The sequence below is a fragment of the Lissotriton helveticus genome, chromosome 2_1, assembly GCF_964261635.1.
Source record: "Lissotriton helveticus chromosome 2_1, aLisHel1.1, whole genome shotgun sequence".
NCBI lineage: Eukaryota > Metazoa > Chordata > Amphibia > Caudata > Salamandridae > Lissotriton > Lissotriton helveticus.
In genome coordinates, this window is record NC_136059.1 from 22300802 (window position 1) to 22314243 (window position 13442).

General features: G+C 50.0%; 1 protein-coding gene across 1 annotated transcript in view; it reads left to right on the forward strand.

Moving 5' to 3' along the window:
* The first annotated feature begins 10090 nt into the window (after positions 1 to 10090).
* The window catches only part of LOC144817673 (uncharacterized), a 499177-nt gene continuing 495825 nt past the window's right edge, over positions 10091 to 13442 (forward strand). The window contains exon 1 of the mRNA XM_078674403.1: positions 10091 to 10919. Coding sequence (XP_078530529.1) covers positions 10817 to 10919 — 103 coding nt within the window. The 5' untranslated portion in view covers positions 10091 to 10816. The remainder of the gene's footprint in view (positions 10920 to 13442) is intronic.

Consider the following 13442-nt stretch of genomic DNA (forward strand, 5'->3'; position numbering starts at 1 on the left):
ATAATTTATCTTTAACATATGGCATTTCATGTAGTGTACTGACAAGTTTATTTTATAGAACAGCAAAACTTCAGTATTATTATTCAAATTTAGATGTAGTATTTTCAGAGATTCCTATTCGAAAGAATATGAATCCAGTGCTCAGTATTCCAGAGCCACAGTTTATCAGTTAATTTTTCTTAACAATGAAGTCAATAGATATAGTAAAGGCAGACACAAATAATTTAACCTGCTCATTATTTGAAAAGGAGAAAGTGTTTTTTAATTTAGTTGAAGAAAGTAGACAGGATTTCCAAAGAAAAGCTACTGGACAGAAAACCCATATTCCACCATGGGCTGAGAAAGAGGGAATTTATACAGCAGGCAAAGCTCATGCTGCGATGTCCCTAGACTTTGTAAAGACAGGGAAGACCTGCCTCCATAGATTAAAAACAGACTATAACAACATATTTATTGGTTCCAGTGAATGTGAACATAACTTCCTGATTCTGGGAGGTTGGGGACTAAAAGGGGAAACTGATCCAGCATTTCCCGGGGTTTACTACGTGTGTGGGAATAATGCTTATTATAAGCTGCCTGCACGGTGGTACAAGAGTTGCTACTTTGGAATAGTATTTCCGAAGATATATCATGTAAAAAGAATCAATGGAAGCAATGAAAACACTAATTAACTAACACAAAGAAAGAGAGCTGGTTTTTCAGAAATAATACGTGACATGCTTGGTGCATTGATACCTTCAGTGGGACTCATTCTGAATTTGCATATAATCTTTCAATTGTCAACAGTAGTTGATCGTCTTTCGAACGATACTGCTGGGGGTTTCTTGATTATTAATACGGAAATGGTTGGTATTAGGTCTATGGTTTTACAGAATTGACTTGCGCTTGATATATTATTGGCAAAGGAAGGGGGAGTCTACAAAATGCTGAAAGTGCACCATTGTTGCACTTATATACCGGATAAAAGTAAAGAAATCAGAGGATATATTAAGAATATTACCAAACTTCAAGAAGAACAGAAACCACTGGAGGTTGACAGTGTATGGGAGAGACTGGCAAAGAGTATTTCTTCAATAGAGACTTGGTTTACTAATCTTGGGAAAGGTATTATTGATCAAGTAGTCTTTCCATAAGTTGGAATAACAATAATAGTTTTAACAATAATGATATGGTGTAAATGCTGCAGAAACAAAGGGAAAGGAAGAAAACATGAAGTGAATGGAAAGGGAAAGAAAGGAAAGTATTAAAAGATCCAACAAGAAGAAATGAAAGGGAAATTATACAAACAAATAAAAAAACTTGAAAAACAAAGATGAGAACAAGAACGAAAAGGGAGGCAAATTACCCTGCTGTGCAAGCGTTCTAAAGAAACAAGTGTGATCATGATGTGCTCAGCTCGTCATGAGCACACGACCACCGTGGCTCATGACGAGCTGACCTCGTCATGAGCACGGGGGTGCTGTGCGCGTCCCCCCGCCCACTCCCAGCACAGCAGAGGAATTTGCCCAGCTGTGAAGGGGTTAAAGTTGGCATCTGATTGGAATGGGTGATTTTGTGATGGCTCAAAATGCCATCAGAGAGGGAATTGATCGAGCAAGGACTCATAGAAAAGAGACTTGCTCGGAAGCAAACCTCTCATTTAACTCTTTAACATTGAACTATTTATGTATTGTGTAAAACTAATACGCGCTACACCGAAATAAACCTATGTGTTTACTAACGTAAGTAACTCGAGTGAAGTTCTAAAATGGCTGCTAACGGGAAATCTTTATTTTGCATGCATCAACTGCATTACCAGAGTATGACGAGCTGTCGCTTGGAGGGAAATTCTTGTGTATGAGCAGAAAATACTAAAATGGCGCATTGAAAGCTCACATGCCTGTCATCTGCTTTGCTGAAACTAAACCAAGCTATTTTACTAATGCTAATGCGGGGAAAGCATTAATAAGTAAATGGAACTAGAGTAGAGATGGGTGGTAAACAGTCAAACCATTCATTCTTGAAAATAATATTTGTCTTTCTGACTTTCTTATTAGTGTGTATTTGGGCCTCTCATATGAGTCCAGAATCTGTTAGACACATGGCCTCCGCGCATGCCTGTTGAAGATTGAGCCGGAAGAGTGACGATATTCTTGAATGCGATCAAGGACACAAAACGTACATACCCTGGGAACAAGCACTGAAGACCTCTGGATTTATAGGTGAACATGACAAAATAAACAATTATTTCTAATAAGATGTGAATACAGGTGGGAATAATATTTTGGAATAAAAGTTAAGGGGTTGGATCTGTGAACAATGGAATGATAGACTAAGATGAGGTATACGCATGGTGTGATGATCATCCCACCTTGCCTGTCCAATCAGAGTTAGTATTTTCTTGATATTGAAACATTAATGGTGGTACATGAATATTGAAAGGTATAATTGAGGTAGTCTAGTTAGTTAGTCAGACGGAGACTTGCTAAATGCTGCAGAGCTTGGGATGCTGTTGGAGTGACTGATGTAGAATCGATTGCAGAACCCTCTGTCCTAAATAATTCATTAGAATAAGATTGGGCAAGAATCTGGAGGAGGAAGAGTGTCAGAGAAGGGTGCTACGCAAGCGTCGGAGGTGAACTATCCGGTCCTGATTCCTGATTCCTGCCCTGAAGCCTTTGTCGCTTGATTTTTCCTGGGGACCTTTACCAGACCTTTGGCCAGGGGGTTGGTTTTTACACCATCCTAGGTAAATGAATGTGAGATGTCCTTTTCTCTCTGTCCTCTCCTTTCTGAGCATAAGTCATTGCAAGATATAAAGTATGTGTTTGATGATTGATTTTATTAAATTTTCCTTCCTATGAGTGACGGAGACTGTACTGTACTTTGAGGTGGTTCACATGAAATTAATTTAGATAAAGATTTAAAATGTTCCAGAGTCTGTGGTTATTTCATTCGGTACTAAGAGAAGTTATTCATGTCATTTCACCATCAACTAGTTCAACTAATGGTCCATCGACCAGAGGAAAGAACGTTTTGATCAGTGAAAGATTAGTTAAGAGAAAGCGGTGACTAATCTTAAAATGTTAGGAAAATCATAAACTTTGAGTCCAGCGGTTTTACTAGACTGTGTGCATGTGTGTTTATGGGCCCAGGTGAGTACATGGTATTGGAGTATCTGTTGCTGGTGAGCCGCTGGATCAACCCCATGTGGTCAGAAACACGTCAGGTGGTGGTAGGCTGGTGAAAACTAGCCAGAGACCCCAGTAGTGTTTGTTTAGGTTTCAGGGGACCTTATAAAATAGTCTCCTGCGTACATTTATTATTAAATACAATACTGGCAGTAGTGAAGATTTATTTGGTTCCAAACATCTTAGAAATCAGAAAAGCCACATGGAGCTAGGAAACTCTTGTTGACAAGTATCGAGCGCCATGTACTCTTTAATAGGCCTGTGAAGAGTTTGCAGAGTTCCGCTATGCAGAACTCCATGAAGAGACAAAAAAACTCTGCAGAGTTCCCCAAGTGGCGGAGTGCAAAGTGAACTGCTGTTCACGCTCATCTTCCTGCCGCTCGAGAAGAAATTCTACGCGAGCGACAGCTTGCGCTTGCCAACTTACTGTTGGCAAGCGCAAGTGGGAAAAAAAAAATCTGCTGCACTATGCAGAGCAATGTTTCTGCACTCCGTGATCTCCGTGGAGCATTGTATCAGAAAACTCTGCAAACTCAGTGAACAGAGTGGAGTACACCACCCACGTCTACTCTTTATGGCTTCCCTGTTCACTTACAACTGGACGTTGTAGGGACATATCTGCTCCTGCTGATATGCCCACACATAGGTTCCAGTGCACCCTGCCTTGTGGCTAAAGGCCTGCAGTAGGGACGACTTAGCTATATCTTATGCAGTGTATGATTGGCATGGCACAAAGGTCTGTGTGGCATGTCGACTCTTTGATTCGAAGTTCGAAATCACATCAGGCATCAAGGAGAGACTAACCATGCAGATAGAGGCACTTTCCTTCACAACTCCCTAAGCGAAAGAGGATGAGAATCTTCATCTTCTAAGTGGAAGAGCCGGAACGTCCATCTGCATTCACATGGGCAGTCCCAGCTCTGTGTTCCACCACAAAGTCCCTTCCCTGTAGGGAGACGGACCACCTCAACACTTTAGGATTTTTGCCTTTCATCTGCATTTTCCATCTGAGAGGTCTGTGATCTGTTTGAACCAGGAAGTGAGTACCAAACAAGTATGATCTTAGCTTCTTCAGGGACCGAACCACAGCAAAGGCCTCCCTTTCAATGGCACTCCAACACTGCTCCTCTGGAAAAAGCTTCCTGCTTATGAAAGCAACCGGTTGGCCATGACATCATCTTTAGTCTGGGATAGGACCGCTCCTATCTCATGTTGAGAGGCATCTGTCCACACTATGAACTATATGGAGTAATTTGGAGCATTTAGAATGGTTGCTGAGTACATTGTTTCTTTCAAGGTGTCAAAAGCCTTTTGACAGCTCACGGTCAAGTTTGCCTTTTTGAGCATTTTCTTAAAGGTCCATTTAGTGAGGGGGCTACAATGGACCCAAATCCCTGACCAAACCTCTGATGGTACCCAGTCAAGCCAAGGAATGCCCTGACTTGGGTCTGGGTGGTTGGAGCTTCCAAATCCATAATGGTCCGGATTGTAGACTGTAGAGGCTGAACGTGGCCCCCACCCACAAGGTGGCCCAAAGATACAACTATGCCCTGCCCCATCTGGCACTTGTTTGCCTTGATAGTGTGGCCTGCTCTCTGCAGAGTCTCAAGCGCCTTTTGGAGATGGATCAGGTGATCCTGCCAGGTGGAGCTAAAGACAGCAATATCATCAAAACAGGCTGCACTATAGGCTTCCAATCCAGCTAGGACTTTGTTCACCAACCTGGGTGAACATCTGTCTTGGTAACCGCATTCAGGCCTCTGTAGTCCACACAAAACATAATTTCTTTCTTTCAACCTGGGAATGAGGCTTGGGGACTAACAAAACTGGGCTGGCCCAGGGCCTCTCTTAGGGTTCAATGGCACCCTGCTCCAGCATCTTGCTTACCTCAGCTTTAATGTTCTCCTTGACATGACCAGACTGCCTCTATATGTTGTTTTCAGCAGGTAGGCTATCAACTGTGTCCACATCATGGGTACACCAGTTAGTCTGTCCAGGGGTCAATGAAAAGAGCACAGCAAACTGGTTGGGGGCTTGCCTGCAATCAGTCTGCGGTTGGCCAGAGAGGCTGTTTGAAAAGACCACTTCATCGACTGGCCCATCTTTAAGGTTGCAAGAGAGGAGATTGGGGTGTGGCTCACTCTCTACCTCCTCTTCCTCATCTGTAACCATAAGCTTGGCAAGCCTGGGCGTAGTTCAGATTGTTCCACAAAGTGATAAAAAACTATGCCGCGCTACACGAATTCTGCAAGCGACGGAGTACGTTTGGTAGTGAATGTTCAAGTTGATTTTCAGAGCCGGGTGCTTGTCCTGCGCTAGAAAATCAACACAAACACTATCATGCGCAGCACAAGATGGTGCTGCTTCTTTTTTGCCACTTGAGTAGATTTTCTACTCGCACTATAATTTTCTCAACCCAAACCAAATGTTTCTCAATGCAAGCGGTCGCGACCACCCACTACCACCTGCATTGAGAAATATGACCGCCCGCGTTGAGACATATCGCCGGGAGGTGGATTTTTCTTGCTCGCGATCGCCAACTTGATATAGGGAGCGCGAGCAAGGAAAAAAACTCTGCTCTGCGGAACTGCGTTTTTCAGAACTCCGCATGCTCCGTGAAGTGCAGAAAACTCCACAAACTCCATGAGCGGAGTGGAGTTCACCACCCGGGCTTAAAGCATGGTCACATCAGCCCTGTCATGGTAAGGTTGAAGGTGTTTTATATGTATCGCCATTTTGCGGTTTCTACATGTGCCAAGGTCCACTAAGTAAGTGATCTCCCCTTTTCTCTCAAGGATAGTGTAGGGCCCTATCCATTTGTCCTGAAGGGCCCTGGGTGCCACAGGCTCCAACATCCACACCATCTGCCCTGGTTGGAACTCCACCATGGCAACCTTTTGATCATACAAAAGCTTCTGGAGCTCTTGGCTGTCCTCAAGGTTTTTATTTGCTTTATTCATGTATTCAGCCATCCTTGAATGAAGGCAAAGAACATATTTCACAATGTCTTCCTTTGCTTCTTTGAGGGGTCTCTCCCATAAGGATGGGAGTGACCCCTTGACAAGACAGGGTGCCCAAACACATATTCACATGGGGAAAGCCCTACTCCCTTTTGTGGCACCTTTCTGTGAGCAAAAAGCAGGCACTGTTGTATAACACCCCTTTGCCTTCTGAGTCCTTTTTCAGGGAGTCTATCAATCATGCCTTTTAGGATCCTGTTAGATCTTTCAACAAGCCCATTTGTCTGGGGATGGTATGGTGAAGTGAGCCTATAGGCCACCTCAAACTCAGCCTACATGTTTCAAGTATGCAGACAAAAAGTTTGTACATCTGTCTGATAGTGCCTCCTTAGGAAAACCAACTCTAGTAAAAATTCCAAGGAGGGCCTTGGCCACTGCAGGTGCAGTTGCGGTCCTTAGGGGAATTGCCTCAGGCTAACTGGTGGCATGATTCGCTACCACCAAAATAAATATGTTCCCTCATACTGTTGTAGGGGTCGAGGGGAACAACAATGTCAATCACTACCCTTTCAAAGGGTAATAATAATAATAATAATAATCCACATTTGTAAAGCGCGCAATCACCCGTAAGGGTCTCTAGGCGCTGGGGGCCGTCGGAGAGATTAAGCGAGCTATTGCCCAGAGTCACATGGTGCTGGGCTAACTTGCCGCCGGAGCCGGGGATCGAACCCTGATTCCCAGATTCCAGCGTCAGTCGCCCTGGCCGCGGCGCCACACCTCTCCACTGGTTGTGGGAATACGAGGGACTTCATATGGCTACCTGTCTTGCCGCTGGCCTGACAGGTGGCACAGGAGTTGCAAAAATTCTTCACCTTGTGGGGCATTCCTGTCCAGTAGAAGTGGTTGGCGAACTGACTTCGGATATTTGTCTGGCCAAGAAGCCCAGCAAGAGGAAAGTCATGGGCCAATGTTAAGAGAAACTCTCTAAACTGCTGAGGAACTACCACACTCCCAGTGGCACCAGGTGTGGGATCTCTGGCCACGGTGTATAGGAGTTCCTCCTCCCAATAGGTCCTGTGGGACCACTGTTGCTTCCCTTTTCCTGATCAGCAGTTCGCTGCCTCCGGTTTTCAAGAGTAGGACAGTTTCTCTGCCCCTGGCACAGATCTTCCCTAGATGGTCCCCCTGGTCCCAAGAGTACTCTTGTGTAAGGCCCAAGCTCCTGAGGCTCAGTTCCCTCTGGGACTGACAAGTCTTCTCACTGAAGAGAGGGGTCTTGGTCTGGTGTCTGTTTTGAAACTGGCTCGTCAATCTTCCTGCCTTTTCTTGTGGAAGGCTGTTCCATCATGTTAGTCTCCAACCCTTTCTTCAACTTGGGTTTTGTGTTGTGCCCCTGTTTTCACAAACACCCATTCGGGTATTCCCATCATTGCTGTGTGGGTTTTCTTTTCTGCCTCAGCCCATGCTGAGCACTCTAAATCATCTCCAAGAAGACACGGCACAGGGACAGCAGAAGACACCACTACCCTTTTGAGGCCACTAACCCATCCCCAAGTTAAGGTCACCACGGCCATTAGATGTTCCTTAGCCTGATTATTATCAGCATTGAGGACTCTATAGGTCTTTCCTAGAAGATACTGATCTGGGCAAACCAGTGGCCCAGCCACCAAGGTGATGCTGGCACCGGTGTCCTCAGGGCTTCCACCCAAGTCCCATCAATATTTGGCTCTAGTCTGTATCTCTCCAGGTTACTGGGCCAGACAGGGAGAGTAGCTACATCCACTCCTCCCTTGTAGACTAGAGTTGCCTCAGTGAGCACCTGGACATGGCCATGTCTCATCTATGATCCCATCGGGAGACTCACAACTGTATTTCCTGCAGGTGCGCTAGAGGCATTCTTTTTGTTCTTCCAGGTACGGCCTCCAGGTCGGTGCCCAGATGTCTTGCCATCAAAACACCAAACCTTCTTGGGATCCCAGTTCTTACCCTGGTACCCACCCTTTGATTGTGCTGAGTTTCTGGGTCCACCCTCTGGAGCAGGGGTTTTGGGGCCTAAACAAGACTCATTGTTGCTTCTGTCTTTTTGGTCACCATCTTTCCCCGGGGGGTCTTTTTGACCTCTTTCTTTTGGTCAGCCCCACCAGTGTTAGTTTTCAGGTATCAGTCAAAAAGTGGGGGCTAGCCATGCGAAAACAGGCTCTTTCTCACTCTCTGCCCCCTGCTCTGTGCCCTGTCTCTGTGCAAAGTCCTGTCTCACTTCCTGTCCCATGATCTGTGCTCTGTCCTGTCCCTGTGCAGTGCCCCCTCTCCCTCCTCTGTCCTGTCCCTGTGCAGTGCTCTCTCTCACTCCCTGGCCCCTCTCCCTCCTCTGTCCTGTCCCTGTGCAGTGCTCTCTCTCACTCCCTGGCCCCTCTCCCTCCTCTGTCCTGTCCCTGTGCAGTGCTCTCTCTCACTCCCTGCCCCTCTCCCTCCTCTGTCCTGTCCCTGTGCAGTGCTCTCTCTCACTCCCTGCCCCTCTCCCTCCTCTGTCCTGTCCCTGTGCAGTGCCCTCTCTCCCTCCCTGGCCCCTCTCCCTCCTCTGTCCTGTCCCTGTGCAGTGCCCTCTCTCACTCCCTGCCCCCTCTCCCTCCTCTCTGTCCTGTCCCTGTGCAGTGCTCTCTCTCACTCCCTGCCCCTCTCCCTCCTCTGTCCTGTCCCTGTGCAGTGCTCTCTCACTCCCTGCCCCTCTCCCTCCTCTGTCCTGTCCCTGTGCAGTGCCCTCTCTCCCTCCCTGCCCCCTCTCCCTCCTCTGTCCTGTCCCTGTGCAGTGCTCTCTCACTCCCTGCCCCTCTCCCTCCTCTGTCCTGTCCCTGTGCAGTGCCCTCTCTCACTCCCTGCCCCTCTCCCTCCTCTGTCCTGTCCCTGTGCAGTGCCCTCTCTCACTCCCTGCCCCCTCTCCCTCCTCTGTCCTGTCCCTGTGCAGTGCTCTCTCACTCCCTGCCCCTCTCCCTCCTCTGTCCTGTCCCTGTGCAGTGCCCTCTCTCACTCCCTGCCCCTCTCCCTCCTCTGTCCTGTCCCTGTGCAGTGCCCTCTCTCACTCCCTGCCCCCTCTCCCTCCTCTGTCCTGTCCCTGTGCAGTGCTCTCTCACTCCCTGCCCCTCTCCCTCCTCTGTCCTGTCCCTGTGCAGTGCTCTGTCTCACTCCCTGCCCCCTCTCCCTCCTCTGTCCTGTCCCTGTGCAGTGCTCTGTCTCACTCCCTGCCCCCTCTCCCTCCTCTGTCCTGTCCCTGTGCAGTGCTCTCTCACTCCCTGCCCCTCTCCCTCCTCTGTCCTGTCCCTGTGCAGTGCTCTGTCTCACTCCCTGCCCCCTCTCCCTCCTCTGTCCTGTCCCTGTGCAGTGCCCCTCTCCCTCCTCTGTCCTGTCCCTGTGCAGTGCCCCTCTCCCTCCTCTGTCCTGTCCCTGTGCAGTGCCCTCTCTCTCTCCCTGCCCCCTCTCCCTCCTCTGTCCTGTCCCTGTGCAGTGCCCCCCTCCCTCCTCTGTCCTGTCCCTGTGCAGTGCCCCCCTCCCTCCTCTGTCCTGTCCCTGTGCAGTGCCCTCTCTCTCCTCTGTCCTGTCCCTGTGCAGTGCCCCTCTCCCTCCTCTGTCCTGTCCCTGTGCAGTGCCCTCTCTCTCTCCCTGCCCCCTCTTCCTCCTCTGCCCTGTCCCTGTGCAGTGCTCTCTCCTCCTGCCCCCTCTTCCTCCTCTGTCCTGTCCCTGTGCAGTGCTCTGTCTCACTCTCTGCCCTCTCCCTCCTCTGTCCTGTCCCTGTGCAGTGCCCCTCTCCCTCCTCTGTCCTGTCCCTGTGCAGTGCCCTCTCTCTCTCCCTGCCCCCTCTCCCTCCTCGGTCCTGTCCTGTCCGCTCTGTCCTTCACGCCCCTGGGCGGTCCCAGCTCCTCTGGACTTTGCTTCTATAAAAGGTGAGTGGCTGCGGCTGCAGTGACCCCCGCACTCCCGGTCCTCTCAGGCGCGGGCACGTTCACCAGGGCTGTGCTGGAGAGGTGATTGTAGCGCCTCGGGGAGTGACCTACCTGGAGAGGTGATTGTAGCGCCTCGGGGAGTGACCTACCTGGAGAAGTGATTGTAGCGCCTCAGGGGGTGAACTAGCTGAAGAAGTGATTGTAGCGCCTCAGGAGTGACCTACCTGGAGAAGTGATTGTAGCGCCTCAGGGGGTGAACTAGCTGAAGAAGTGATTGTAGCGCCTCAGGAGTGACCTATCTGGAGAGGTGAATATAGCGCCTCAGGAGTGACCTATCTGGAGAGGTGACTGTAGCGCCTAAAGGAGGAGAACTACATGTTGCATCCAGGCTGTGCTGGAGTGGCGCTGCTGCGGCTGTGCCTGTAATCCGCCTGCTATTGTACCCCAGACTGTGCCTGTAATCTACCTGTTTCTGCGCCCCAGGCTGAGTTGAGCGTCTGCCTGCACCACCGGCTGCGCCTGTAACCTGCCATCTACTACCCCAGGCTGTGTTGGGGGGCTGCCTGCACCCCAGGCTGTGTTGAAGAGGTGCCTGCTGCCCCCCGGCTGTGTTGGGGGCCGCCGGCCTCTACCGGGCAGTGCTTGAGCTGCTTCCTGCCCCCCAGCTGCACTGGGGTACCTGCTGCCTGCCTGCGCGCTCCCGTGTAGCGCTCTGAAGACTCCCGCGCGGAGTGGGCGCTGCCTGCCCACCATGGCCCGGCTCTGCCTGCTGCTGCTCGGGCTGCAGGTGCTGGCCCCCGGGGGGAGCACCGAGGGGGAGCACGGGGGGCACCGGCCCCGCCCGGAGCACACAGGTGAGTGCCTGCGCGCGCGCCCTGGGGGGCACGAGGGGCGGGGGGGGGGGGGGGGGGAAGGGAGGCGAGAGATCCCTGGGTGTGATCCAGTGGATCCTGAGTCAGAGGGTTTGAAAAGACTTCAACGATGAACTGATTGTGTAGATCAGGGGTGAGAACGGTGAGGTGCCAGAGAACGAAGGGGCAGGCGGCAGGGCACAGGACACCCGAGCTGAGGGCTGCAGCTGTGGACACCGTGGACCTCCACCCTCCACCCTCGGGGCTCCCTTACACCCCCCCCCCCGCCTCTTTCTCCCCACCCTCCCCCCCCCCCCCCCCCCGTTGCCTCCTCTCAGTTGATAACGCACAGGCGATGACTCCGCTTCAAAGAGATATTATTTTACACCGGATGACGCTGTAGCGCCGCCTCTGGGCGCTTCGAGGCGCCCCAGCTCTGCTGCGCTGTAGTGTGGGCGCTTTGTCAGGTGAGGGGCGGGGCCTATCGCTGGGCCGGAGCCTCCGGCCTGGTACCCAGGGCTCCTGGAGTGAGGTGGCTTCAGGGCCACCAGGGAGGTGTCCGCGTAATTACGCACGGACCGTCCTCACCGCATCACTCGCCGTCTGATCGTTGAGGCTCAAATGGATCTAAATGGACCGAAGTGCCAGAGGGCGCCAGTCACTGACGATCCATGGGCAAGGGTCAAGAGGTCACCGCCCAGGGAGGGGTGCCCTCAGGCCGGGCTCTGCCCCCCCCCTGCGGTGCCAGCGTCTCATTAGTGGCTGACACCTCGGCTGTAATTACAAAAAAGTGGTCGGCTACATAACATTTCATAGCACAATTTCATCAATGAATGCTAAAAGCGATACACAAAACTGAGGAAATTTGGAACTGAATTTAATTCAGCTGTATGCAATGATGTCAATTACTTTCACATGTGTTATATTTCACATTTCATTCAATACATAGTAATTTCCACCATAGTTCATAGAGTCATCATTCAATACAGTGCTCTGTGGGTGTCAAAGAAAAGGGGGTTTGATTAAGTAAGGTAGGGTGTGGTTGGAATAGGAAAAGGGACAGAGAAAAGGAATTGTGTCCTGTGTACAATTCTGCATCAATCTAAGAACATTTCCAGTCTCAAATAGATCACAAGGTTCCCTACATAAACATTACACGGGGGCCATATATGGCTAATTATGTTGTGGCGTGTATGTTGAAGAAGATACTGTCGACGTTTCGACCCCTGTGGTAAGGGCAGGTTATTCCTCAGTCTAGGGTCTTCATCAGGACTAAAGGAGTTATGAGCACATATATTATGGCGTTTAGGATGTCCCACTTCAGTTGGAGACTTGCGCCGCTAAAAAGATTTTATGTTCTTCTGTAAAAGAGAACTGTAGGTGTGTGTGACGTCCCAGATGAGTTGAGGACTAGCGTTGTTGTGGTGATTTTGATGTTCCCCTCCGAAGGGGAATAACTGCTCGTGTCTGGTAACGATGTCAGTTAGTGGAGGAAGAAGGGTGTAGATCAGTCACACCATCTGTGTCCCTGCTGGAGTAAATCCTCAGTTGACCCAGGTCGGTGAGTAAAGGGTTTACCCCGTTATTACCTACCACGACACCTCGGCTGGGCTCGGTGCCAGCGCTGCCGGTCACAGCGGGGTCACACCAGCCACCCGCAGCGCTATAAATGGGAATACAGAAGTGCTGCTACTCACTAGAGGATCTGCCGGCTCCTGGGAAGTGCAGGTACTTCCCCTAATAAATGTATCGCAGAAGTGCCAACAAGTGCTGGTACTCTCCCATTGAACGTATTGCAGCAGCACTGAGAAGTGCAGGTACTCTCCCATTAAATGTACTGGAGCAGTGCTGAGAAGTGCAGGTACTCTCCCATTAAATGTACTGGAGCAGTGCTGAGAAGTGCAGGTGCTCTGTCATTAAATGTACTGCAGCAGTGCTGAGAAGTGCAGGTACTCTCCCATTAAATGTACTGCAGCATTGCTGAGAAGTGCAGGTACTCTCCCATTAAATGTACTGGAGCAGTGCTGAGAAGTGCTGGTACTCTCCCATTAAATGTACTGCAGCAGTCCTGAGAAGTGCAGGTACTCTCCCATTAAATGTACTGCAGCAGGGCTGAGAAGTGCTGGTACTCTCCCTTTAAATACACTGCAGCAGTGCTGAGAAGTGCTGGTACTCTCCCATTAAATGTGCTGCAGCAGTGCTGAGAAGTGCAGGTGCTCTGTCATTAAATGTACTGCAGCAGTGCTGAGAAGTGCTGGTACTCTCCCATTAAATGTACTGCAGCAGTCCTGAGAAGTGCAGGTACTCTCCCATTAAATGTACTGCAGCAGGGCTGAGAAGTGCTGGTACTCTCCCTTTAAATACACTGCAGCAGTGCTGAGAAGTGCTGGTACTCTCCCATTAAATGTACTGCAGCAGTGCTGAGAAGTGCAGGTGCTCTGTCATTAAATGTACTGCAGCAGTACTGCGAAGGGCTGGTACTATAGTAATAAATGTACTGCAGCTGTGCTGTAAAGTGCAGGTGCT